Raw genomic sequence first — 26,817 nt, 5'->3', positions numbered from 1 at the left:
CAGACTCCCTTTGAACCTGCTTCTGCAATCAAAACAAAATTTCTTGGAAAACTTTTTTTCTTTTTTTGTGACCATAACCTCAGCTAGATGAATTTCTTAACATCAGGCCTTGTGTTGCTGGCATTCTTACTTGACCTTCCGCAAGGGCAGAGTTTCTCTGAAGCTTAATCCAAGCTTTGTGCTTAAAGTAGCTGTGGAGTATCTCATGTTGCTTGTATTCAAATGAGACACTGATGCACTGTGATAGGTTCAGCAAATTTTTTGAACTGCTGACTTGTAAACTGTGCGCACCATTGTCAGATACGGCTTTGTGCAGACTACCATGGACAGAAAAATGTTTCTTCAATTTTGTAATGACAGTGCTGGATGTTAAGTTAGGAAGGTTAATTTCACACCAATTCGAATAAGAGTCTACAAACACTTGTTGCTGTTTGTCTTTCGGCTTTTCCCTGTTAGGGATCGCTACAGCAGAACTCCGGTCCACTAATGATTGGCAGTAGATTTTCACGAACGGTGAGGTGCCAGCTCGACATTCAACCTTCAACGAAGGCATGCCCATTTATGCATGTCTTTCGAACACCCACACAACTGTGGGGAGGACATGCAGACTCCACACAGAAGGCACTCCCCCGCACTCCAGCTAAGAATCTAACCGGAGAACCTCTTGCTGTGAGGCAACAATGCTACCGCTGCACCACAAAGAGTCTACTAACACTAATGCTGACTAATCCATTCGAAAATATCAGTAGAAACCATTGACCATGGTAATTCAGGAATCTGGCTTCGCTGAAGTGGTTCTTTTTGTTTGTGTGATTTTAGTACTATTGCAGATTGAACATGCTAGAGTTTCCTTCTCTATCTTCTGACAGAAGACCAAAATACTTTCTGTTTGAGTTTACACTTCTGAGGATTCAGTTTGATTTACTTCACATGTACTGTCAAAACTTTCCTGAAGTTTCTGTCATGCTCTTTTTCACCATTGCCCCTGATAATGTCTGGGATAGCACGTGGATAACCTGAAAATTTGTTCCATCGCACATTGAAATAATTCACTGGCAGAATTTGTCCAAAATGGTGTTCTTAAAATCCATCTGCGGTGGTGGTGCTGCGGTAGCGTTGTCGCCTCACAGTAAGACGCTGTCCGGTTCGATTCTCAGCTAGAGCGTCTTCTGCGTGGAGACGTGTGAATGGGCGTACCTTCATTGAAGGTTGTGCGTCAGGGCTGGCAACTCGGCACGTAAAAATCAACTGCCAGTCATTAGCGGACCGGAGTTCCGCTGTGGCGACCCCTAATTGGGAAAAGCAGAAAGACAGCAAGACAAGGTATTCTCAAAAATCCGTCTCTTATAAATAGTGTACTGAAAGTGGTTAACAATGATATGCGATCCAACAAAATTTGTCAAAAGGAGCCTTTTGCATCAAAGGCTGAAAAACAGTAGCATTTGGCATGTGAGTGGCTACTTTCTACTGTGCACATAGGATGATGAGAAAGTTTAAGCACTTTTAGTCTCTTCGATAAGTACGTATTCCAATATCCCAGTATCATCTGAGCTTTTCTTATGAGCTACCACCATGGAGGATACCCGTTCAGCTGGATCTTTTAATGTAGTAGTTAAACCCAGATGCACCATTTTAAGTTCTGCTTTTACTTTACTTGTGCATTGCTACTGGAACCTTCCTTGCTGGTCTCGCATCTGGGCTTACTTCATAGTTTAACTTCATGGAATATGTGACTGGAAGTTTGCCAAGCTCATCTTTGAAGATATTGGTATATTCACTGAAAATATTCAGTGTAGAACTATTGCTGTCATTGTTACTTGTATGATAGACCTCTTTTTATTAAATGAAATCAGTCCCATACGCTGTTTGAGACCTAAGAATGACTGTGTTTTGACAATGTAAAACTGCAAGTCATGGCTGTTCCAGCAGAATGGCATGTGAAAACTACTGTGCCATCAGTTTCTCTTCACCACCATAAGCAACTTGTTTTTCCACACTTTGCTGAATCAAGTTTCTTGCCAGCTTTTACACTGGCAAACGTTTGTGCTAATAACATTGCACTTGGATCCAGTGTTTACTTTAAGCTCTACAGGTTTTCCATTAATCTGTGCATTCTAAAATGTTTCACTGTTTGCTGCCAACAATCTGCTGTTAACTGTTTTTACAGAGACACTATCAACATAGAAAGTTTGCTCACAGCTTCTGTCTGATCTGCTTGCTTCTTCAGATGCTCTTTTTTAAAAGTATGTGCCACTTTAGATTTGCAAAGCCTTTTGAAATTATTTTACGGTTTACATTTATGACAATGCTGACCCAAAGCTAAGCACTTCTTTCATTTAGGGTCATGACTGCTTCCACAATTATGACAATTAACAATAAGGTCAGGAGTTATGGGCACAATTGCTTATAGTTAAGGTTTGGTACTGCCACACCCTTTGGTTTATATATTTTTTCATCTTGGCTTGTACATTGTCAGCATTCGCACTGGCAGACACTGCATGCTCGTTTTTCTCATTCGTAAGCATATTCATATGCTTTTCTGTAAGCTCATATATTTGACAAATCCCAGTGGCTTTGCTCAATGTTAAATCACTGTCACAAAGCAAAATCTTTCTTGCTGCATTATTTCCACCCCACACAAGCCTGTCTTTATCATCTTATCTCCTTAAATCACCAGGTCTGTATGTTTTAGCTTTATTTCTCAAGTCTGTAATATACGCTGCTATAGTTCCACCAGGTTTTTGTTTTCTTGAGTAAAACATGTGCTTTTCCATTGTAAATTTTGTTTGAGGGTTGCACATTTCTCTAAATTTATGTTTTAAGCACTCTGGGTCTTCCCGTGTTTAAGCCTGTATCACAATATGGCAGTTCTCCCCCTTCCCTGCATACATGGCAGGTGCATACACAAATGAGCGTTCCCTTTCAATGGCTTCCAAGCCAGCTAAATTTAGTATAAATGCTCTTGTACGTGCGTGTTTATCAGAAAATGCAGCCTGTGTGAAAATGTCATTCTTGCGCAAACACTCAAATTCTCAGCAATATTATCAAATACCAGCTGTCCAGCGCTGTGAAGTCCCTCTGCCGTAACAAAATGTAAATTGAAAAAAAGTTTATCAAGTTGAAATATAAGCATAGGCCAGGTACTTGTAATTATGCTCAAATGCACAACAATCTCTCTGAAAATGCTTCAGTACACTGTGAACACGCCAGATACTTTGAAAAGTTTGTTAATCCGAAAAAGTAGTACATTGTGAAAAGTCATTTTAGCCTTTGAAATTATTGCAAACACATCTGTATTTATTTCAAATACTTTTATCAGTATGTCACAATTTTGGACATTTTGTTTATCTCTATTTCAACATTTTGAATGGTTGCCAAATAAGTGGTGACTGAAAAATCATTTAAATGAGTTTTAAGTACCTTTGAATAACCGCTGACCTATTTGCGAGTTGGCTCCTGTATAGTCCTTCACTTCTATCTTCATGCTTCATTGTTTGCAAGTTGCTTCACTTCGGATCCTCTTCTGACACCATGTCTCTTGTATTCAAATGAGACACTGAGGCATTGTGATGGGTTCAAGTTGTTTATTGTACGTAAACACATCAGGAGCTGTAACTGGAACATGTAGTCAAGCTAACTGACTTGTTACTTCAAACACACTTGCATGTGCATCTCCATTCACTCTGACTACACAAAATGGCACTGATCTTGCACATGCTCTGTAACCTGCATGCACGTGTTATCTAGCTACAGTGGCTAACTAGGTACAATACTCTACAGAGTCTTCCTTGAACCAAATTATATTTACCTGTCCTTCCAAATTTAACCTAATGTAGGAAGATGCACCTTGCATATATCTTGGATGTTCATCAGTTCAGATTTTATCTGCACCATATAAAGTGACTAAGGAAAGATTATCTTTTTCTAAAACCAAACTTGAGTACAAGGTTTCATAAGTCACCTTTTCTAGATGGTTTTCCAGTTGCATTTCATTTGCTTGCGATTCAAAAGTACCACTGTTCTTAAACCAAGATCACACGCTACTAGATATGTTTCAGATTATCTACTATTTGTTCAGGTAAGTGGACTGGTTTATTGACCCTTTTCAGCCACGACCCAAACTGGCTTCCACTGTTTTTTTTTTTCAAATATTCATTCATAGTTTGATATCTGTGCTGCAGCAACTTGGTTTAGTATGCATAGCTTTGTCAGACATTACCAACTGGATCTGATTTCCAGAGCTAGATCAGCCTGTGGTTCCAGCATTCTTTAAATACAACCCGTCATGTGGCCACTCGGGACTGCTGGGAGCTGTCCCATCTGTCAGTAGATGGAGAGTGCAACATACAATGCACAAGTTATATACTTACTATAATCCTAGATCCTTGTCCCGCTTTCCTTCCTGATATCCTACTCTCCTTTCCCCTTCCCTATTGACACTATATATTTTATCATGATGGAGTGTAATGGACCAAATTTGAAGACTTTTATTGGGCAATACCTTTGTCACCAATTGTCCTTTCTTGGGATATTCCTGTCTTTAGGGCAAATACAATCTGAAGTACCACTGTGAGAACACTACTCCAAGAACCGTGCATTGTGGGGGAGAGGAGCTTGACTAGTAAAGCTCTAGTATTGGGTTGGACCTACTTGGGGTGGGAAGTCCATCTGAGACTGGAGGACAGTAGAGACCTTGCATTGTGGTAAGTACCCAACATTTTCGTTTTTGATTAAACATAGCTACTCCCCCCAGCTACTCAAGAGGCTGAAGGCATGATGTGTTAACCTTGGTATAAAGGGGGGGTGCTGCCTATACTCCCCACAGCTACCCAAGAGGCTGAAGGTATGATATCCATTAAAACCCTGTTTCAGTGCAATGGCAGCACCCTCTTTATACCATGTGCCACTCTCAGTAATTACACAATGAGTGTTAAAGTTGTAGGAGAGCCTCACATTCTGTTTTTTTCTGCTTAGATGGCTAGCTCTGAGTAGGGCCATATAGTGGTGTCTGAGTTTATGTAAGCATGTCCAGTACTGGGGCTCTTCAGAGCATCTGGTATGTGGAAGCCCTGGTATGAGAGGTGTAATCCATCCCTGGCAGAAATGGGAAGTTTCATCTACCATTTCAACCCAAGCCTTACTGGATCCTTTAGAATGTTGGGTTGGCCAATATAGATCATGGTCTGGCTTTTTTTTTTTAATATGATGTAGGTGATTTTCAGACCACTTTGCATTACTTTAGAATTTGTTTATCACTTCTTAAAGCTTTTAAGTGGGGAGAACCCTTATCTTGAAGCTGCATGAAGTAAAGGATTACAGACTCCAGTCTTGTCCTGTTTCAACAGTTTCTCAGATTATCTATTTTGCAAGTTATTGTCAGCTTTTAAACTAGTCTATTAGTGGCTTGCTGTAAAATACCAGGTTTGAGCAGATGTTGACAGACACTAAAGATTTAAAATATTCTAAGCATATTCAGATATTTTGAGGAAACCATGTAATATTTTTAAAGTATTTTATGTACTATACAGTGATATCTTTGAGCAGGATAATGAAGTTTTGATGCATCACAGGTGGGCTCTCACAACTGCTTGGCTGTCTTAATAGCTCCATTTACACTGCAAGAAATATACTTGTGTTGTGTGTGTGTGTTGTGTGTGTGTGTGTGTGTGTGTCAGGTCCTGGTGGATAGATAGCAACTTTTCCATATAGTTTACATAAAGTTACCAGCAATTTTGTTTCATTTTATCCCACCTGTTTTAAATTGGTTGAAATTCATATTGATGCCAAAACTGAGTAATTTTTTGAGCACTGAAGCTATCTATATACTGTAGTATTTTTGCCCATAGATTAAAACCATCTTTATTTTTATTTTACTGTGTTTTCCTAATGTAAGACTAACTTTTCCTGCAGTGGACCCTTAAAGGACAGCTGTGCACTCCCCGGGGAATGATTCCTATACTTTTACAGATCAAGTGAGCATAACTTCACAGTTTGTCCCACCTTCTGCAGTATTTCTATCCTAGTCAGCGTCTTGGTGTCCACCAGATAGTGGGTATGAGACAGCTGTGGAAGCCATCATACAGCAGGTAGCCATGTTTTCAGCTGCTTGGCCATATAATGGGGGATTGAGGGAATTACTGTAGTTAACAGCCTCACTCCCTGAAAAACAAGCTGCATGCGTCTCCATGGAAAATTCAAAACCGTCTGAGTTCAGAGCTTATGTCAATTTGCTGATGATGCTACCAACAGGCAATAACTTGGTGATGCAACCCCCTGAAGGATATGCTATCCTCCTTGTCAGCACTTCACATATATGCTTCATTCAAATTGTTCAGCATTCTGGAGTTAGTGTTGTGTCCCATGTGCAACATACACCTTCTAATAAATACTTTTGGTTGGGAGGGTTTTCTTTACATTTAGAATACTTTAGTTTTATTTTAATTGCACTCTTTTGCAATTCACATTTTCTTCTTCTGTTGCCAGCAAGACCAAGGAGTCTACCAGAGTAAAGTGCGGGATATGATCACTGAATTCCAGTATCGTCTCACTGTTAATGTTAATGATCTGCGCAGAAAAAACGAGAAAAGAGCTCAGCTGTAAGTAGAACCTTTCTGATTTGAATCAAACTAGTAAAATCAATTGCAAAAATATCGATTACACTAATTTGTGCTTTTTTTTCATGTACTTGTGGTCTGGAATGTGTCTAATGCCAGTGTTTGGTCTGTTCACTTTCCCAGTTGGAATACAATAATCGGTACTTTTACTATTTATAACTGGAACACATCTGATGGGAGGAAGGTGACTGATGGCGCTGTTTATTTGTTTTTGGGTTGTCTGTGTTGTAGGAAAGTGGTGGTATATCCACACCCTATGTTGGATCTCTTCATCTCGTTACTTCATCTCAGGATTGTAAAGCCAAGGAATTCAGAATGATCAGAGCCCAAGTCTATGCCCCAAAGGGTAGCATGGATGGTGACTCTGGATCTGAGGAATGGTTAGTCAATGCATTGGTGTGCAAACGTTTAAGTGGGTTTCTGGCAGGATATATAAACACTTCAGCCTAGAATTTGTTCTGTGTATTTCCCCATTGGTTGGCTTCAGCTTTAGATGCTTCCTGGCTAAATGGTACCCATATATTCCTGTATCTCTGTGGGTTGTCTCCAGTGTGATTATTAATTTTATTGGAAAAAATACTTGCACACGTTTTTTCATTATGTACTGCACAATTCTCGTGCATGGTGCACTTGTATAATTTGGTATTCTGTTAAAATTCATTTTATATCCAATACAGTCTTATAAGTTAATAGGTGTGTACTAGGCTAACAGCCCTGGAGCCTATATAAGCCTAGCCCAAGAAGATTCCCTGGCATCATGCTGCCCAAAGTTAGTTCACAGTGCCCCTGTTATGCAAGGCCACTGAAGTGATCCCTGGGGTGAACTTCCTATTTACCCATCCACTCATCAAGATCCCTCTTAGAGGGCCAATGAAGTGCTCTGCTTGACCTTAATGGGAAGTTTTGTTCCAGAGTATGAGAAGTCTCTGGGTTAGGAACCTGCCCTCCAGCATGTTCTGTTTATTGTGGTAATGAGGTTTAGGTCCCTGGAGCATGTTGCACGGAGGGTTTGGGATTTCTTTAGGTCTAGCAGCTCTGGGTCAGACATGGCTTTGTATGTCAAGCAGAGATCGCCTCTAAGTAGGAGATAAAAGAGTTTTGAGTCTGTCCATATAACGCATGTCTAAGGCCTAAGATCCTTAGTGCGATGTATTTTTGTGGCCTTTCCAGTTGTAGGCGTCTAGTGAGGTACATAACAAAATGGGACGTTGTATTTTATAATAGGTCTGAGGGACACGTAGAGAGGGATTATGACCTCTTTCTGTATGAGAAACCTTTTTGTAATGAGATGTGCCATACAGGGCTTTCTGACCAATGGCGATGGGGTTATCAAAGGAGACGTTGCTGTCGACATGTTTCTCCAGGTCTCTTATCACACCTTCGGTGTTTAGTGGACTACCGCCTATGTGGTAGCTCATGGGCACTGAATTTTTCCTGAAGGGAATGACGGTGCACCTTTTGGCACTGAGCTTAAGGTCATGGTTCTGGCACCAGTCACTGGTGTCAGTGAGGCCTTTTTGTAGAATATCTACATCAGTTGGAGAATCAATAATGGCTCCCAGTTTGCAATCATCTGCGAACTTTGTGTTCGCTTGAACTTCAGAGAAGTAGATGCCAAACAGGAGAGGACCTAGGACTGATCCCTGTGGGACACTGCTTGTAACTGGTCATTAGTCAGATTTGGAGTCTGCTACTTTCATGGTGTGGGTTCTATCAGTGAGCCATTTGGCAGCCCATCTTATGACAGACTCGCTAAACTAGGCATAAACCCCTATGATTCCTGAGTGAGATGGTGTTTAAGGCCTTGTCAAGATCTAGGTAGGCTGTGTGAACTACCTTGTACTCGTCCACAGTTCTGTTGGCACTCTTATCAAGTTAAGCAGGCATGATCAAAACATAAACTGCGTGGGGTCCAGAGTTTGATTCCCAGTGTCCTTATTTGTAAGGTCCATGATTATGTGCTTCATGGCCTAGTATATCAGACTCCTCAGACTAATGGGGGGGGGGTTGTTCCCAGGGTCTGTAGTCGCTACTTTTGTGGAGTGGGATGACTGTAGCCATGTGCCATTTGGTAGGAACAAAGCCTGAAATGAGGCTGTGATTGAACAGGGTACTCTGGTGTGGTGTCAACTTCACTTTGTAATTCATGTAGATCACAGCCAGGGATATTATCAGGTCCCATGGAAGCTGTTTTCTTGGCTTTGGACAGTGCGGTTTTTACCTGCGTAGGTGTGATAATAGGAACTTGGCTTTCCTCTGATATTGTGATAGGCCCTTTAGGGGGTGAAAGGGGGTATAGTTCTCACTGAACCTGTCTGCCAATATGTTGGCAATATCAGTTGGTTCTGTATATGTATTGTATATGTATTGTCATCGCTGAGCTGTAACTCAGAGCAGGTCTGAGTATTGCCATGTAGATTCTTGACAGAACTATAGAATGTCTTGTGGTTGTCTTTAGAATATGCAGCATGTTTGTTTTCTAAGTTGCCTGTTTTTACAAGATTTCTTCCCATGGTAACTATATCTACATTTCATAAGTTATTTCTCTTTAATATCCGTCTATCAAACCCATTTATGCCTTCACGTTCTCAGTTGTATTCTATGTTCTCAGTTGCCCCTCTCTTGCTTATTACATATAAAGACATAAACCATTTTTTAGGGGAAGTGCTCTTTCTAACAATTTGTGCTGATGTTTCTATGCAAATATTATAGCAATAACCCACTTCTGGGTGTGGGTAATGCGGGATTTACCCACTGTTGGTGTGGTTTGGTCCCAAGGGCGAAGCCCGAGGGACCAAACAAAGACAACCATGGGTAAATCCCACATTACCCACACCCAGAAGTAGGTTATTGTTATTATACTATGACATTATTTAAGAAAAGAAATAATTACTTTTATTAAATAATGGCATTGTATAATGCCTCTGCTGCCCTTCCGCAGCTGGCTGGTATCTGCGGCAGTTCTGATGTACTGCGCATGCCTACGCAGTACATCAGAACTGTGGCCAAAAGCAATGGAGAAAGCAAGATCTCCATTGCTTTTTACTGTTTCGCTATGTTAATTGGGTTTAGCATAGCGAGACAGCTTTAAAATAAGCAACGGAGATCTCAGTTGCTTATTTTAAAGCTGTCTCACTATGTTAAACCCATTTAACATAGCGAGACAGGCTTAAAAAAAAAAGCAATGGAGAAAGCAAGATCTCTGTTGCTTTTTACACACTGTGTCGCTATGTTAAAGGAGTTTAACATAGCGAGACAGCTTTAAAAAAAGCAACGGAGATCTCCGTTGCTTTTTTTTAAACCTGTGTCGCTATGTTAACTCTTTTTAACATAGCGAGACAGTGTTTTAAAAGAGACTTATACTAATGGAAAAAGTCCGGATAGATAAATTTAATAGAAAATAAATCATATGAACATTTCCTTTGTTTTCATGCAGGGTATAGCTCACGGATTCCCATTCACTTTAGCTTAACATAAATTGTCCGATTCCTGCTTTCCTGTAACTTTCACTCTTCCTCAACACTATTCTAATTGGATTGTCCCCTTTATCTCAGCTCAGAAATGTAATTTCCTTGGTTACAACAATTTGTTTCCACAAACCTTTTTGAAAAAGTCTGAGATTTTGAAAATCTATTTTGTTGCACATGTAGTCTTTCCTATGACACTACCATAATTTGCTATCTGCCAGAGGGAAATATTCTCTGAAGTCTGCTTGGGATATAAAATTATCTGTGCAGACATTTTTCAAGTGTAAAGCCATAGTCTCTCCTTTTGGTTTTAGGTTTTAAGAGCCTAACGAGACCTCCTCTTGAACTGTCTGGTTCAATTGATCAAGTTCATATTGAGGAAGAAAGCCTTATTGGTGGCTCTGACCTTATCGAGAAGAGTTTCTGAACTTCAGGACCAGTCTTAACTGTATCCTTGCATAATGTTTTAGCAGGATCGGGTATCCTTAGGACAAAAACATCCTTTATGCCTGAAGTGGCTGTTCAGGCTAATCTAAATCCGTACATTTGCTTATCACTTTCCTTTGTTAGAGTATTTAAAAAAAAAAAAAAAAAAAAAAGAGTATTTGCATTGCTTGGATGCTCAAAAAACATTACGATTTTTGTTTCCTGTGGAGCACACAAAGACTTTCAGCTTAATGAGTGTATGCTACACACTGTTCTTTAAGCCTAGACATGCACCCCACTCAGTTGCATTTTTTTTTTTTTTCAAAATCTGTTTCTGATTGCTGTTGTGTAACAAAATGAAATGCAGACTCAGCTTTCTGCTCCACCAAAGGCTCATTATGTTAGGGTTCAAGCTATATCCATTGTTTTCCTATGTAACCTTGCACGTACAACTGCAGAGGCTACTTGGACTTCTCAGTTATACAGAGTAAAAAACTGTTTATGTATGTATATACAACATTTGTTACCCTTGTTAACTGGGAGTCTGTCCTGATGTTCCAGTGACTAGACGTGTCCCAAGAAATGCACATGTGAACATTGGACCCTCAAAAAAAAAACTTGTTCACCTGTCAACATTTCGAGGAGTCTGAGTGGACCGTCAATTGCATTTTTTCATCTGTGTCGTTACACATGCTTATATGCTTAATTTTGGCTTCCGTTTTTAATTTCTCCAAATATTTTGGGTTTCAAATACCATGATTGGAATGAACCCAATTAGTATTGTCAGTCTTTGTTAGCCAAAAGTGCTGTTTGCAGCACCCACAATGCTCCAGAATTGATCCTTGCAATTCATAGTTACATGTATTGGTAACCTCTAAATACAACTAAATTTTTTTTGAGACCCCCATTGCCCTCATTTCTGTCTAAATCCTGGTGTTTTATGATGTTGCGCTTTTGTACATAAGACATTGTAATCATTGGGTATAGCAATTTTTGTGATCAATGCTATTTTTCTTTTCATGGGGCTATTATGTCTGTTTTCTGACATCGTTTTTTTGAACTGTTGGTAACGGGCGATCCTGATCCCATGTGATATAAACTTAATTTTCTATAATGTTTTGTGGCTGTTTCCAATGCCTCTCCGCTACTTCAGTATTATGTTTGTACAATCCCCAATGCAACAGTCTTGCCACATTATTATGCCTTTTAGTATAAAGGCCTTTTGCTATTGGTGTATTACACCCAGCAGTGAAATGTGTGTGTCTTTGCCAAACCTGCATTTATCTGTTTCTCTGACATATTCAATGGACTTGTAAATCAATGTGTGCATGGTCCACAATCCTGGGCCACCAATATTAACTTTGTCTTTTGGTGTAAATTCACCTCTTTAACCATTCATGTTAGATTGTGATCAATATGAGAGTGTTTCAGGAGTTTTCTGTACTTGCAACTACTTTTATGCATTTTCCACATTTCTTGCCTTTTCATCCAATTCTTAACCTTGTATTCTAAATATTCAGTTGCTGCCTGATTTTTATTTACTTCTGGTTTGATTTCTTTTCCTGATTGACACCGATATGCTTTGGCCAAACTAAGCAGGGAAGTCTCCTAAGACTTGTTCTCATGTTTTAAAATTTTCACTATGCTTGAATCTTGTGAGGTCAACAAGTTTGCAGTGCTACAATTGCAGATCTATACGTGTAGTCAATTTTGAGGAGACCTATACCTCTTCAGAATGGGGAATATATAATGTTGGTGTACACTGGCTTATCAAACGATTTTTTTAATATAAATATGAAACACTTTTTTTCTTGTTTTCTTGCCCAACTGATCCAGTACCTTTTGGGGCCAGTCAATCACCCAAAACAGTGAGTTGGAACAGAAAGAGCAAACTGGTTTATAGCTTGGACATTGTTCCAAGATGTCAGGGCTGTTTAGAATTTTTTTTAGTCTTCTAAAGTTTTATTTGCACTTATTTATGTTTTGCTGTTGATTCCTCATCAATTCCCAAATATCACATTCTTGTCCCAGACTATTTTCTTGGTGCTGCAGCTTTCCTGTTTTTAAATGTTGCATTTGTGTATTTATCAAGACCAGTCCTCTGAGAAAGTTGACCACTTGCTGTTTTGCTTTCAGTTCCTCATCATGAACTATGCAGTTTTAAATCCTCCATACAGACTACAAGTCTTTATACTTGTTTTCCAAGAGCCGAATTGTAGCCATGACCTAATCTGTTAAGTAGATAGCTGAATGGGTTAAGGGCGAGATAAAAGCAGCAGTGACAGTCACCTTGGACTACCCCCCCCCCCCCTTGGAGTTTTATCCCTGGAACAATAATTTGTCCTTTATCATGGAATAGTTGCGAAGTGGTTTGGCACTATATTGTAATCACAGTGTAGGGTGTATCTTATACATTTGTAAGCACTATTTTATCCATGAATGTGGGATGCTGTCAAAGGTGTTTTTTTTTTTTTTTTTCTTTCTCTTTTTTTTTTCTTTAGGCTATCCATGCCCTACTTATATTCTTCCCCTTTTTACAGTTCTCCATTAAAACAAATGATCCATTGTTCTAAATAACTTTCTAAATGACTAATAAACTTTCAGCATCAATTTCATTGTATAGTTTATACCTCGTTGGAATGCAAGTTATAGTTTTTAGAATATCTTGCAGGTTAAAAAAAAATATCACTTGTGACATTGACATACCATATTGACATAATCTTAGTTGCAAGCATTTTACATCCCAAACCATACTGACATAATTGTAGTTGCAAATATGTCACTTATGTCCCCAATCATTTGTCAAACATTACATAGCTCATTCAAATCCTGGCTTCTTTTAAACCTCATTCCTCCCCTGTATGTATTGTTCCCATTTTTATTCTTATGTAATTTCATCCTACCATTTTCTAAAGATCCCATTTCCAATTGTTTTATCTCTGTTACTATATTCACTACTTCTAGTACCGTTGGTTTAGACTTTGATTTCCATTTCTTGTAATTGCTTTTTTGGCAGCCACCATAATTTAGACTCGGCAAGGCTTTACTATGTCTAGGCAATTCCTACTCCTGTATTGTAGCTCAGAAAAAATAATTTCCCTAGTTGCACTAATATGCTCAGCCAGTATCTCTGATAGATTAATCTGCAGTGAATCTTTAAAGTCTGCCAATTACACTCCCAAAATGTATGTTCCCAGTTACCTCTTTCTTCCCATCACGCCTCCAACATTTGCTTACCTGAGGAAAAGTTCTCTGGAGTCTACTTGGTGTATAAAAATATCTATGTAGACCTTTATAGTTTTGTTGCATTTTTGGGAAGGAAATGTACATCTCCCCATTGTGTTTTTGTGATCAACTTATCCAATCTCTTCCCAATCCTTTCTACCCTCCTCTGCTGGATTCGTATATTTGTTATGCACTAATGTTAAGTTGTCAATCTCGCCTTCATTCTTGCTGGATGGGTTCGGAGCCGATCCTCTGCTCCGACTCGGCCAATACTAAAGCTCGAGAGCTAATTCCACCGGCTCGAGGCTCCCCTATATCCCACAATGCTAGGCGGTAACTACCCAGATCTCGTTTGCCGCTATAGCTGACGAGGTATTTTTCTACCGGCTCAGGCAAGTGAGTTAGACTTTTACCTTATTAGGTACTTCTTAAACCCCCCTTTTTGTTGTGATACCATAACTTTTTAGTTTAAATATTTAGATAAATCGACCCCTGTTTGTCGAGTCTTTTTTCCCCCTTTCTTCCCTTATCTTATAGGCCTTCGGCCTCTACCCTTCCCGCAGTCCATTAGTGACTAAACTAGTTCTTTTCTGTTAAGGGCTTGTGTGTGTGTGTTTGTGGCTTGCTTTAACCTTAATAATTTAATTTAATAATTTTTTCTGTAAAAGGTGTGTCTGTAGTGTGTTTGTGTTGTGTCAGGCACTCCTTTTTACAATGTCAAAAGACAATGTCTCAGGCTTCAAGAAGTATGACTCGTGCTGTCAAAAAATGCCTCTGACAGACTGTCACACTTCTTGTGTGTATTGCCTGGTGCCTTTGCACCTGCAGGACTCTTGTGCTGTTTGTCATGGGTTTAGCCCTAGAGTCCTGCAGGAACGCAAGAATAAACTGATCTTGCGGGACTTATTAAAGCTTGAAGGCCCCCCGACTCAGTCTGTGTCGGGGAAGCCTACCAAAACTTCCAAACAGTCTGCTCCGGTTCCAGAGTCGACTGCTGGAAAGACTGTTGGCTTCGACATCGGCTCCGGCTGGAGCCGATGTTTCTAAGCCTCATACTGTTACCTCGGCTCCGGCTGGAGCCGAGGCTGATAAAACTCAGTCGGCTCCGATACTTTTATCAGAGCCACAGTCTAGGAAGAGGTCCAGATCCCCCTCTATCGGCTCCGTGCATTCGGTGCCAGGATCCCCTCTTCTTTCGGAACGAAGCCATAAAACTCATTCCTCACTGTCTTCCAGGTTATCAGACCATGATTTGCAAAGGGTAGTGAGTAGACTTCTCAAGTCCGAGGCACTGGCCCAAATGCTGCATAGCCCGACTCACCAGTCAGTGGCTATTTCCGTTCCCCAATACATTCCTCCTCCGACTCCTTTGAGTTCGGAGCCAGGGCTTGTCGGAGCCATGACTGTCGGTGCGTCAGATCCGATACCTTCCATTTCGACTCCGTCGTCTGCTCCGATCTCCTCCTTGGAGGGATCTCGGCGCCGGGCTTCCATCGTCTGCTCTGAGGGGGCGAGTGGCATCGGACCCTTGTCCGACCCCACTCTCCCTCTCGGGGCTTCGGCGCAGGTGAGTTCGGCTCCGACATCGGCTTCGGAGCCGTCCCTGTTGGTGCCGGGGGAGGTCCTTGTCTCTTTGGAGCGGGGGCCTCTGGCCTTGCCTGACAGGGGTGCCTTCGAGGTCATGCGGAGCGTGCTAGAACCAGGTTCTGCCCCACAGTCAGCTCCTTCAGCCCCTCCATCTACAGTGCCTGCGGTGATTTCTACTCACCCCCTTGTCTTAGACTGCAGAGAGCCAACTCCTCAAGTTTCCCCATTAGGAATTTCCTCCTCTTCCGAGGCCTCTCCTGACCCTGCAGGAGATCCCCCAAGGAAGAGGCAGTGCAAGAGGTAGCACTTTGACTCCCCTGAGTCTATCACCTCTGACACTGACTTAGAGGAATCCGAAGGTTCCCCTCGATCCCCCTCTGAGGATGTCTCCTTTGCTGACATCCTTGAGATCCTGAAACAGAGGGGGAACTGGCCAGCCCTTAACCCTTCAGAGGATGAGTCAGTGTATCTTGAGGCGTTTGGCTCTCGCCCTTCTACCTCCTGGGTGTCCCCTCCCTTTGACCCCCTTATGGAAGTTGTGGCAAGGAAGGCTTGGACGGCTCCTGACTCAGTGGAACCCACCCCAAGGAGACCATCTAAATTTATTGCTGCCCCCAGAGATAAAGATTTTTTATCCAAAGGTGTCCCTGTTGATGCCATGGTGGTGGCTGCGGCCACTAAGAAGGAGTTAGCTGATCTCGTTCCTGTCCATCCTCCTAATAAGGAATCTAGGACCATGGACAGGTACGGCAAGCGGATGTTCTCATCAGCGACCTTGTCAATGCGGTCGCTGAACTACTTATGCCACTTCACTAGTCTCCAGAGAGATTTACTCAAGGATATGGGTGAACTGATAAAGGATCCTACAGCTGAGGGGTTCAAAGACGCAATGAACTCCCAGTTGGCAACCCTGAATTCCATCGTTAAATACTCCATGCGGCTGGTCTCATATGCAGCAGATGGGGCGAGTAGAGCTGCAGGCACAGGTGTTGCCTTACGACGTCACGCCTGGATGTGGCTATGCAACTTTGCGGACCCTTTCAAGGCGTCCTTCAATTCTCCCTTTGATGGATCGTCCTTGTTTGGTCCACAGGTGAAGGATACATTGACCAGGTGCGAGGTAGAAGGTAAGACTCTCTCTCTGCTGTAGGAGTCCGTTTTTCTACCCCTTCTAGACCCTATCCCAAAGGTCAAAGGGGAGGAAAGATGTGGTTCCGCAAACAATCCCAGGGAGTCTCATCTGATGCACAAGGCCGATTCCCCTCTAGAGGCAGGGGGGGAATAATAATAGACGCCACCCTAGAGGCAGAGGAGGTCCACAAAACCAGGGTAGCAGAGAAATGTTCTCTGACAAACCCTTTCAGCATTCCTGAGGGGTTGCCCGGCTGTCCACCTTCGGAGGCAGTCGGGGGAAGGTTATCCCTGTACCCAAAAGCCTGGCTTTCCCTTACTCAAGACAAATGGGTACAGTTGATCATATCCGAGGGTTACAAAATTCCCTTTATTCACATCTCAACCCAACCCAAAAGATCCCTTCCAGATGTTCCACCCGGTCTAAGGGAACAAGCAGCATTAGAAATTTCAAAGCTGCTATCAAAAAGAGCTATCCAATCAGTCCTGGCAGACCAGCAAGGATCCGGAATCTACTCCAAATTCTTTTTGGTACCAAAAAAACAGGGGACTGGAGACCCATACTGGATCTCAGCTACTTAAACAAGTATGTCAGGAAAACAAAATTCCGGATGGTCACGCTACAGTCCATTCTACCCTTCTTGGGTCAGGACAATTGGATGTGCTCGATAGATCTTCAGGACGCACTACCACATCAAAATGAACAGACGCTCCAGGAGATATGTCCGCTTCAGGCTGGGAGCCAGTCACTACCAGTTCAGGGCCCTGCCCTTTGGTCTCACTACAGCCCCCCGTGTGTTCACCAAATGCATGGCAGTGGTCGGCTCACTTGAGATGTCAAGGATTCCAGGTGTTTCCATATTTGGACGACTGGCTCCTTACCGCCACCACCAGACATCAGCTTCTTCTATCCAGGGACTTCACCATCCAATCTTGCCAAGCTCTAGGCATTTCGATAAATTTCGAAAAATCTGCCTTGTCAATCTATTACCTTTATAGGCGCCACCTTAGACACACTCAATCTTTCAGCCAGACTCACAGAGCAGAGAGTGTCAGACATTCGGAACCAAGTTTCCCTTCTCTTACAATGCAACAAAGTCAAAGCCAGACTAGTTTTGAAGGTACTAGGACTCATGGCAGTAGCTATTCCCCTTCTCCCCTTAGCTCGCTTTCACATGAGGATCCTCCAATGGATGCTGTGTACTCAATGGTCCTTTCAACAGCTCCCGATGTCCCATACCATATTGATAACTCAATCATGCAAGAATCAACTGTCTTGGTGGATCACATCACCTCAATTTCTCCGAGGAAGACCCTTCACTCCCCCCCCCCCCCCAGTCGCCACATTGACAACAGACGCCTCCCTGATCGGGTGGGGGGGGGCATTATCAGGACAGTCTAGGGCACATGGCAACCTTTCGAGTGCCACTTGCACATAAATGTCTTAGAGATGAGAGCAGTGCTTTTAGCATTGCAAGCCCTTCATGACTCTCTTCCCACTGGGACTATTGCAATTCAAATGGACAGCATGTCCGTAGTGTGGTACATCAACAAACAAGGCGGAACCAGATCATGCCCTTTATGTCGAGAGGCACTCAGACTTTGGCAATGGGCGATCTCTTCTCAGCGTTTTCTGATAGCAACGCACATTCCTGGGAAATCCAACGTTATTGCAGACAAATTGAGCAGAGCAATTCTCATGCCCCACGAGTGGTCTCTAAAGAAATCAGTTCTAGAAGAAGTATTCCTAAGATGGGGCCAGCCTTGCTGCGATCTTTTTGCTACTCCCCAAAACAGCAAGTGTCACGACTTCTTCACTCTCTTCCCGTTACCAGGCCATCCCACCAGAGACGCTCTAGTCCACGATTGGCCCCAGGGACTTCTATATGCCTTTTCCCCCCTTTCCACTGATATCTCAACTAATTCAGAAAGCCATCGCCTTGAGAGTGACAATGATCCTCATTGCCCTTTACTGGCCTCGACAGATATGGTTTCCCTTTCTTCGTTACCTTTTGGAGCAGCCTTGGCATCTGGACCCAGTACCAGATCTGATAACCCACCAATCGGGTCAGCTGCACCAATCTCTGCCTTCTCTAAACCTCACAGCGTGGTTTCTCCGATTCCAACCTTAGCCAGGCTTCCCTCAATATCTCACTTGGTCCGAGATATCTTGATAGCCTCTCCTAAATCTTCTACCCGGAAGATTTATAGTAGCAAATGGAAACGCTTTTCTTTTTGGGCAACATCAAAAAAACATGGATCCCTTTACTGCACCTATCCAGTCTATTCTAGACTTTCTAGCAGAACTCTTTCATTTAGGATCTTCTGCATCTACCATTAGAGTTCAGTTGGCTGCCATATCAAATTTTCATGTTGGTGTTTCAGAGTCTAGCATCATGGCTCACAAACTCTGTAAAGCCTTTTAAGGGTATTTCTTCTCAAACCTCCAATCAAAGATCCGCCGCCTCAATGGGATTTGATGTTGGTTCTGGCATGTTTAATTCTTCCCCTTGAACCGGGCTTCATGTTCTCTGAAGTTGCTTTCTTGGAAGACACTTTTTCTGGTAGCTATAACTTCATCGAGAAGGGTGTCTGAACTCCATGCTCTGTGCAGTCGTCCTCCTTACTTAGTGTTTCACAAAGACAGGGTATCCCTCCGTACTAATCCATCCTTTTTGCCTAAAGTTTCCTCTCAAATAAACCTAAACCAAATTATTGATCTCCCCGTCTTTTTCCCTAACTATTCAAACAGGTCGGAACAAAAGCTACATTTTTTGGATGTTCATCGCCAACTTAGATATTGCTTAGACAGGACTAAACAATTCAGGAAATCTAATCAATTGTTTCTGTCATATGCAGAAGGTAAATTGGGCCTTCCAGTTACTAAAGTATCCCTCTCTAGATGGCTCACCTCTACAATTACCTTCATCTATGAGATCAGACATCAAAAACTACCCTCAAGACCTAGAGCTCATTCAACTAGGGCATTAGCTACATCCGTAGCTTTTCAGAATATGCTGCCAATAGATTCCATTTGTGCAGCAGCCACCTGGGCTTCTCCTCATACATTCATTTCACATTACAAATTGGACATGGTTTCCAGAAGCCGTGCCAATTTTGGTTCCACTGTTCTCAAGAGTCTGTTCCGATAGGCCACCCGGGATAAGGTGCTAGGGACGCGGTCCCATCCAGCAAGAATGAAGGCGAGATGGACAACTTAACATTAAGAAGTTATGTACCTACCATAATAACGTTCCATGTTAGTTGTCTTCTTCTCGCCTTCTTTCTTGCGTCCCACCCTCCTTCCCCCAAGCCTGAACAGACCGACAGGAATTCAGTTTGTGTTCTTCTTCTGGAAGTTGTCATTCCCACACGTTCTTCCACCTCTTTTATCCTTACTGAGGTCTGCCATACTTTTACGCAGATTGTTTTGAGGTGGGTTTCCCTACTCCATTCTATGGAGACTAGGATTGCTTGGTATAGCTATCAAACGAGATCAGAGTAGTTACCGCCTAGCATTGTGGGATATAGGGGAGCCTCGAGCCAGTGGAATTGGCTCTCTAGCTTTAGTATTGGCCGAGTCGGAGCCGAGGATCGGCTCCGAACCCATCCAGCAAGAAAGAAGGCGAGAAGAAGACAACTAACCTGGAACGTTATGGTAGGTACATAGCTTCTTATTTTGTATGCTCTACTAATTCCTTTTTTTGAAGAGCAGCTTCTGCTCTAGATTCTAGTAAAAACTCTACCAGTGCTGGTCTTAGTTTAGGATCTCCCCCCATTTCTTTCTTTGTCTATACTGTTATCAATCCTTGATAGGGAAGGCAGTCTCTAACCTGCAGTCCAAATAAGTTCTTGGCACCTTTCCATTCTATTACCTTTCCCTCTAGTTATTTGCTCCCAATACCTTGGTTCCTTTGGCAGTTTTCACCAAAATTCTAGCCCCCTCTTGCCTGTTGTCTATCGCGAATTGCAGTAATCCCTGTCTGCATAATCTCTTTTTCTCCATTCCATTCTTGTAGTTTTTAGACTATTTTTTGCTACTTTATGAATATAATATCCTGTGTGATTTATTGTTCTCAAAGGTCTGCATCCAAAATCCCAGTCTCCTAGTTTCTTAAGCCCCCCTCCTCCCATTTCTGCTTGTGCTAATGTGTAGGATTCTTAACTGTATAGCTCTGAAGTATCGCTTCAAATCGGATAATCCCAATTCACCTCTTCTGTTGGAAGAATCCTTTCCCACTTGACTCTTGCCATCTTCCCATTCCAGATAAAATCCTTCAGCTCTCTATTAATTGCCACCCACAACTTCTCCTCTGGTTGATAAAATATGCGTGACCTACAGTGGACATAAAAGTTCACACCCCTGTTAAAATGCCAGGTTTTGTGATATAAAAAATGCGACCACAATCCTTTCAAAACTTTTCCCACCTTTTAATGTGACCTATAACCTGTACAATTCAATTGAAAAACATGGGGGGATATAAAAAATTAAACGTACAATAAGCTGGTCACATAAGTGTGCACACTCTTAAACTAATACTCTGAAGCACCTTTTGGTTTTAATTAAAACATTCAGTCATCTTGGGTACACACCTGCCATCAGTTAGAGACTGTAAAAAGCCATGGTTTGCAGAGAGCTTACAAAGCATCAAAGGGATCTCGTTGTTAAAAGGTATCCGTTAGGAGACTGGTACAAAAAAAAAAATTCCACAGCATTGGATGTACCATGGAACACAGTGAAGACTGTCATCAAAAAGTGGAGAAAATATGGGACGAGTGTTGCAAAGAACTGGACGTCCCTCCAAAATTGAAAAGTTGAGATGAAAACTGGTCAGGGAGGCTGCCAAGAGACCTACAGCAACACTGAAGGAGCTGCAGGAATTCCTGGCAAGTACTGGTTGTGTACTAAATGTGACAATCTTCCATTCTCCATATGTCTGGACTATGGGTTAAGGTTGCAAGTTGGAAGCTTTTTCTTACACAGAAAAACATCCAAGCCTGGCTAAAATTTGCAAAACAATACACTAGTCTCCCAAAAGCATGTAGGAAAACATGTTCTGGTCTGAGGAGACCAAGGTTTAACTTTTTTGGTCAATTCCAAAAGGTACGTGTGACGCAAAAACACTTCACATCACCAAAAGAACACTATCCCTACGGTGAAGCATGGTGGTGGCAGTATCATGTTTTGGGGTTGCTTTTCAGATGGAACTGGGGCTTTAGTCAAGGTGGCGGGAATTATGAACAGTTCATAAGTCAGTTTTGGCCCAAAACCTTCAGGTATCTGCTAGAAAGCTGAAGATTAAGAGGAATTTCACCTTTCAACATGACAATGACCCCAAGCATACATCGAAATCAACAAAAGAATGGCTTCACCAGAAGAAAATTCAAGTTTTGGAATGGCCCAGCCAGAGCCCAGACCTAAATCCAATAGAAAAAAAACTGCGGGGTGACTTGAGGAGGGCTGTGCACAAGAGATGCCCTCGCAGTCTGGCAGAGAGTGCTTTTGCAAGGAAGAGTGGGCAAATATTGCTAAGTCAAGATGTGCCATGCTGATAAACTCCTATCCAAGAAGACTGAGTGTTGTAATTAAATCAAAAGGTGCTTCAAAAGGTATTGGTTTTAAGGGTGTGCACACTTATGCAACAAGCTTATTGTATGTTTTGTTATATATTTTTTCCGTAGTAGATTTGTTTTTTCAGTTGAATTGTACAGGTTATAGGTCACATTAAAGGTGGGAACATTTTGAAATTATTTTATTGTGGTCTAATTTTTTTATAAAATATCTCAAACTGGCATTTTAACAGGGGTGTGTACACCAAGACTAAAGGGACTAAACATTTTAACTGCTTGTATCTTACTATCCATATCCGTATAACAGAGCTTCCAATTTCTCAGTTTTTGTAGTCTTGTTTAGTCTCTTCCCACATATTCTTAGCTACCACACCAGAATAAATTTTAATCCATACTCCTAAATGGTTCATTTTATCTTCTCATAAATATGGATATTGCTAAACCAGTTCATGTGTGGGTACATAATTTACCACTATTGCCTTTGTTTTAGCTTCATTACAGAGACAGCTTTTCTTTACTACGATACCAGTTATCCTCTAATTTGAGCTCCTTGTTTTCTTTGTCAGTTGATCTAAATATAATTCTAATAACAGAGGAAAGAGGACACCCCTGCCAGGTTCCTCTGCTCAAGCAGAAATTATCAGAGAGGAACCCATCCACTTTAATGCAAATACTTTCCGTGCAGCAAGACCCACCACCAACAGTGGTTCTTGCATTCTGCTTCCCTTTGGATCATCAGTGTTCTGTTAATGTTGTCAAATGTTTGCCTCCCCTTCAGAAAACATTGATCCATATTGGTTAATTTTGGCATCACTTTTGTCATACAGACATAAACATAATAATGGTTTAGTATTGAAATGAGCCTGGATGAAGCTGGATCTTTACCCTCTTTAGGTATTACAGCAACCACTGCACCTCTTAAGATACTATTAAACAAAACCTTCCAGATCTTTATCCGTTATTTTTTTTCCTCCAGATCTTTATTTTTTTCCTCCTAGCTTCCAAACTTCCACAGGAATGCCACGTATTTACTGTAGATTGGTTGTAAATCACCATTTTTATCTCCTCTCCTCCTGTCCTAACCATTAGTAATTTTGAGTCTCCTCTACTTCCTAACTTTGGCTATTGTAATTCTTCCACAAATCTTTCCTTTTGTACGTTTTCTTGATTTCCATTTTTGTCTGCTTTATGAATTTGCAAAATATTTTTTTAATACTTTTTTTACAGGATCTCTTATATACCTTGTTATAGGCTCCTTTAATTTTGGTGACAACCCTGTCATGATTCATTGCACTAAAATATTTTGTGCAAGATTTATTAGCAAAAAAACAGTTGCTTAACAGCCGTCTTTCTAAACTTCTGCATATTATTGAGGTAATCCTATATTTTCTGTTTAGTATTCTGCAGTTTTTCCTCTTCTGTCAGATTCCCCCTATTTTGTATGACATTTGTCAGTCCCTCTAAATAATTCTTGTTAAGAGAGGGTGATATAGTTAAGCTATTTTCACCCTATTTGTAAACTCCCCTTTAATTTTGTACTACTCCGTAGTTTATTTTCAGAAGAAATTTCTATATGCTGTACTAGATTATGAATACTTTTCACTACCCATTCCTTAAAATACTCTTTTCAACAGATAGCTGGAAAAGCACCAGTGTCTCATCTGGAAAAGCAGCAGTGTCTCATTTTTTATCTCATTTATTTTAGCAGCAGAAAATCTTCGGTTTTCCTAGTGCTTTGTCCTCTTAATTCTATTCATTTGAAACTTCTTGTGCAGTATCTTATTCAGCCATCCTTTTCATTTCAACCTGTATATTTGTTTGCATTTTTATCACCTCATCTGAACATCTGTTTAAAGCTTCTTCCATTTTTTTCTAGCCACTTGCTTGAATTGATGTGTTTTGTTGATATTAGTCGGGTCTCTGTGCAGTTGTCTTATATTTTTCTTTAGGTTATTGGAAGTCGCGTCTGGAGCTTGTACTGCTGTTTGTTGAACAGCTGCAGTAATTTTCCCAGTCAGTTTCTTTTCCTCACCTTTTGAAGCTGATTTTTCTTAAAGTCCTCTCATTTTCTTTTCCCTTGGTGTCCAGGCAGTGCATTTACTAGTCAGTTACTGAAATTTACCCAGAAGTATAAATCCATTGGGTTTCTCTTAAGTTTCCATTTTCACACTGGGAGTGCTAGAATTGAGCTGTTACTCATTGTGTAGCCATCTTGGAATTCCTTGCAGGTTTGCTCTTAAGGAGTATTGTTCTGTTAACCAGGTTGGGAATTATAAATCTGGGGTGCATACTACTGAACTCCAATAGACTGTTCTTCCAGCAAGGTTTCCGATATAAACCTGTGGTTACTATACCAGAATCACTTTTACACAGTGACATCCAGAAAATCCACACTAGACATAGAAGTCATCGTAAATTTCAAAAAATCAGTTGTGGATTCCAGATAATCAATGTCACACAAGTCAGAGTGTCCCCCATCCCAGAATAAAAAAAATATCATCCACAAATCACCTATATAGTTGGGACATGTGGATAATAAACACAATTAAACAAAAATGTCTTCTCCCAATAGTGTGCAACCAAGTTGACATAGGAATTTGCGCATGGGGTGCCCATAGCTACACCCCATTGCTGCAAATAAAGTTGACCATCAAACATAACATTATTGGAAAGGACCATATCCAACAATGTACACAGTAATATTACATCATTTCCCATCGTATCTATGCCATTCAAAATCTCGCTAATGGCTTCCAGGCCGTACTCATTTGGTATGGCGGTATAAATTTGTTTACATCTTTACATTTTCATTTTTGCAATAGTGCGTGAGAGATCCTAGTCTATTCTGCTGCTGCATGTTTTTATCACATCTGTCTCTGAATATTTTTGTTCTGTTCCTCTTCTGTATTGCAACAGTGACACTTGTTTTATAATTGCTGTATAGTTTTCTCTGTTCGATATTTCTATGATGGTATTTGATTTCTCCCCATCCTATCCCTTACTTAATTTTGGGTTGTATGATCTGGAGGATGCAGCAGAAGTGGGGGGATTATGGGTAGGAAGGAACTTGAATCTGTGAGGATTTAGTTGCTGTTGTGATAGTGCCAAAGGAAACAGTCCTGCTATTCCATTGTCTGGACTGACCAGAGAAAATCTAATGCAAGTTGTGTACTAGTGTGGATGGTTTGCTGTGAAGACTTGTATTCTACCCATTTCAGTACTCGTTTATACATGCTAGAACTTGTTTGCAAAGCTGTTAGAATAGTGTAGTGGATTAAGGACTTTACTGTCTTTGCAGTCTTTCACTTTTTTTGTTAAGCAGATCAATCTAACACACACATTGGTTTAGCTTTCTAATGCAAGTTAAAAGTCTGACTGTGAATAGGGAGCAGTCTGGCTTAATAATATCACTACCTCACTACTCCATGTCTGGGGTTCAGTCATGATTTTCCAGAAACTGTAGTCTGCATGTTCTCGGGCTGTATTTTTCTAGGTACTCTCTTTTTCTTACCGCCTTTCAAGAAATATGCTATCTGGCTGTAAATTGTTGTGTTCCTTGCCCTTGTCCTCTGTCATCATGGGTAAAGAGTTCATGATGACCAGCTCATTCAGCCACTTAAAAGAATGAGCCTTTACTGTAACTTAAGTTTCAGAAAGCATGCATTTACTCATTTAACTAAAATGTCTGTCTGATTTTGTGAATCACTTTGCCCTGTTGTGATTGCTGCTGTTCGCTACTCCCTCCCACCCATGATTAGTTTCCTTTTAGGTAAACCTATTCCTATCCTTTGTTTTTCTCTTCTGGTATATTATGTGTAGCTCTTGTACCATTCTGTATGATTCTTAGCATTTAACTTGACAGAGCAGCTTCCCTGTTTGACATTAGCACTCTTCATAGCCTAGTTGGCTGTGAACTCCTATACTGCCACTGGTTCATGTAGTAAATGAATGTGCTGGTTTTCTACTGTAAATTGATTGTGTTGTCCGTCTTACCAGGTAACATGCTTTCTTTTTTGATTTTCTTACAGCCTTCTGAACAATGCTTTTGAGGAGCTGCTTGCTTTCCAACGTGCTCTGAAGGACTTTGTTGCCTCCATTGATGCCACATATGCTAAACAGTATGAAGAATTCTACATTGGCCTGGAGGGTAGCTTTGGCTCTAAACATGTCACTCCAAGAACTCTAACCTCCCGTTTTCTTGGCAGTCTTGTTTGCGTGGAAGGCATTGTTACAAAGTGTATGTAGATATGTGTGCATTTGCTTTATAGATCTTTTTTGCAATGCGGAGATATGTCAAGGTTCTATCTTACTTGAAGATCTATTTTAGGGGTCTGTGTGGGTATAAAAGTCTGAAGCGTGTAGAGTTGCCACTTCAGATGCTATTTTTGGCTTTGCTAAGATTTTTTTTGTAAATGACCTGTTTAAGGTTTTAGTCTTTGTACACTAACTGCAGGTAGGCCTGTTGCCTAGGATAGTGTTATCACCTTGTACCAGATATGAGTACTTTGTGAAGTAGCTTCTGAAAATGTTATGTAGAAACAGAGCCCTGTTGGTAAGAGATGGAAATAGTTTTTGAGGCAGTTGAAAAATACAACCATCCATGAACTACATGCAGAAGACATTGCATCGTCTGTAATAATCAATGTTTCACTTGAGTAGATGCAAGTGTTACTAATATGTACTTATGTGCACTTGCATATATATGTATACTTGTATAAAAACACATTTTATTTTCATTGGCAGTTTCCATTTTATTTGTTACAGTTTAAATTTACCATATGTATTGCCCACCTTGT

At 41.1% G+C, this 26,817-nt stretch overlaps 1 protein-coding gene across 1 annotated transcript in view; it reads left to right on the top strand.

Annotated features, from left to right (window-relative positions):
• MCM3 (minichromosome maintenance complex component 3) overlaps positions 1-26,817 on the top strand; it is a 398,684-nt gene that overhangs the window by 5,420 nt on the left and 366,447 nt on the right. The window contains exons 2-3 of the mRNA XM_044061704.1: positions 6,484-6,596; positions 26,050-26,258. Of these exons, the coding sequence (XP_043917639.1) occupies positions 6,484-6,596; positions 26,050-26,258 (322 nt within the window). The remainder of the gene's footprint in view (positions 1-6,483; positions 6,597-26,049; positions 26,259-26,817) is intronic.

The sequence above is a fragment of the Protopterus annectens genome, chromosome 2.part0 (assembly GCF_019279795.1).
Source record: "Protopterus annectens isolate FY-2018-M chromosome 2.part0, PAN1.0, whole genome shotgun sequence".
NCBI lineage: Eukaryota > Metazoa > Chordata > Ceratodontiformes > Protopteridae > Protopterus > Protopterus annectens.
This window is presented reverse-complemented; position numbering and strand designations above follow the sequence as displayed.